The sequence below is a fragment of the Sorghum bicolor genome, chromosome 2 (assembly GCF_000003195.3).
Source record: "Sorghum bicolor cultivar BTx623 chromosome 2, Sorghum_bicolor_NCBIv3, whole genome shotgun sequence".
In the NCBI taxonomy this organism is placed as follows: domain Eukaryota; kingdom Viridiplantae; phylum Streptophyta; class Magnoliopsida; order Poales; family Poaceae; genus Sorghum; species Sorghum bicolor.
The window spans coordinates 8,591,895-8,593,896 of NC_012871.2; the positions used below are offsets into that span (position 1 = coordinate 8,591,895).

General features: G+C 53.1%; 1 protein-coding gene across 1 annotated transcript; it reads left to right on the plus strand.

Annotated features, from left to right (window-relative positions):
- On the plus strand, positions 859-1,668 carry LOC110432598 (uncharacterized mitochondrial protein AtMg00810-like). The gene is made up of 2 exons (XM_021453355.1): positions 859-1,020; positions 1,060-1,668. The coding sequence occupies exons 1-2, from the start codon at positions 859-861 to the stop codon at positions 1,666-1,668; spliced, it is 771 nt and encodes a 256-aa protein (XP_021309030.1).

Here is a 2,002-nt window from a genome sequence, read left to right on the forward strand (position 1 = left end):
ATGGTCACGTGTGCTCGGGATGGGATCCACATGCACAATCCCAAGTATGCGCACGTGGCCACTACGACAGCGCCATCACCACCGCCATCGTTGGTCTGCACCGCCCTCCGCGACCCGGACTGCATGGCTGCGATGCAGGATGAATTCGACGCACTCACAAGCAACGGGACATGGACACTGGTGCCTCGACCAGCCAACGCCAACATCATCACTGGGAAATGGAGCTTCAAGAACAAGCTCCAACCTGATGGAAGCCTCGAATGCCGCAAAGCCCGATGGGTTGTGCGCGGGTTCTCGCAGCGGCTAGGAGTCGATTTTCATCAAACCTTCTCGCCAGTGATCAAGCCGACGACCATAAGGACGGTGCTTCATCTCGTGGCCACACGACGATGGGCTGTACATCAGCTCGACATCAAAAACGTGTTCCTGCACGGTGATCTCACTGAACGGGTCTACTGCTACCAACCTGCCGGCTTCGTCAACAAAAATCACCCTGACCATGTGTGCTAGCTTGTGAAGTCCTTATATGGACTTAAGCAGGCACCACGGGCATGGTTCCTTCGCCTTGGCGGTCAACTTCTTCGCATGGGCTTCACTGCATCACGCTCCAACATCTCCCTCTTCATCTACCAACAAGGACCGCACGCAGCGTACCTCCTGGTGTACGTGGACGACATCATCCTCACCGCTTCGTCCCCGACTCTTCTGCGCCAAGTTGTTAATCAGCTACGCCAAGCATTCGCGATCAAGGACCTCGGTGAGCTGCATTTTTTCCTTGTCATCCAGGTGCACCGTGACAATGCTGGCTTCCACCTCAACCAAGCCCAGTACATAGAAGATATTCTGGAATGACCAGGCATGGCTAATTGCAAGCCGGCATCAACACCTGTTGAAGCTGCACCCAAGCTGTCTGCCAAGGACGGCAAACCAGCAACAGACGGCACGTTCTACCGCAGCATCACCGGCGCGCTGCAGTACCTCACGCTCACGCGCCTGGACATTGCATATGGCGTGAACCAGGTGTGCCTTCATATGCATGCTCCTCGCAACGTTCACTAGAACCTCGTCAAGCGAATCCTGCGATATCTACCCGGCACCATCGACACCGGCATCACCATCTCGGCCACCCCATCAACAACACTGAAGGCATATTCAGATGCTGATTGGGGCGGATGTCCAGACACCAGGCCTTCGACATCTGGGTGCTGCGTGTTCCTGGGGGACTCCCTCGTGTCATGGTCGTCCAAGCGACAGACCACTGTCTCGCGATTGAGTGCCAAAGCGGAATATAGGGCGGTCGCAAACGCTGCTGCAGAGTGCTGCTGGCTCCGCAACCTATTGCAAGAGCTCCACGTCGTCGTCGATAAAGCCACGGTGATCTATTGTGACAATGTATCTGCGGTTTACCTTACAGAAAACCCGGTACATCATTGCAGGACCAAGCATGTCGAGCTTGATATCCACTTCGTTCGTGAGAAGGTGGCACTCGGTCAGTTCAAGGTACTGCACATACCAACTCAGCACCAGTTTGCCGATATTATGACCAAAGGCCTCCCAACACCATTGTTCACAGAGTTCAGAGATAGTTTGTGCATTCGACCATCCCATGCTCCAACTGCAGAGGGCGTGTCAGCGACCTATTCTCCAGACGTCTGTTGGTTAGCATAGGATCTGCTCCACCACTTGTATTCCAACTGTGTAACTGCTAGTGCCTAGCCTTTAGCTCAGCCGTGCATGCAGGTTAGTTAGGATTGATTGGTTAGCAGTGATCGGCAACATGTATAAAGACTTGTACACTGAACATCGAATGAATTGAGCGTTTCATTCTCTTACATTAACCTTGACGAACTGGGAATTGCAACCCATGAACTTGCTGATCTGGATGTCCCTTTCTCTGAAGAAGTGTGGAAGACTATTATCAGTCAATTGCCTAGAGATAAAGTGCCAGCCCTGAGGGTTCTGTGCCGGTTCTATCAAGCTTGTTGGCCTGTCATAAAGAGGG

Coding starts and splice junctions, on each gene's coding strand:
- LOC110432598 (XM_021453355.1), top strand. CDS start 859: ATGGCTAATTGCAAGCCGGCATCAACACCTGTTGAAGCTGCACCCAAG. Junction 1,021..1,059: donor TTGCATATGGCGTGAACCAG/GTGTGCCTTCAT, acceptor AACGTTCACTAG/AACCTCGTCAAGCGAATCCT.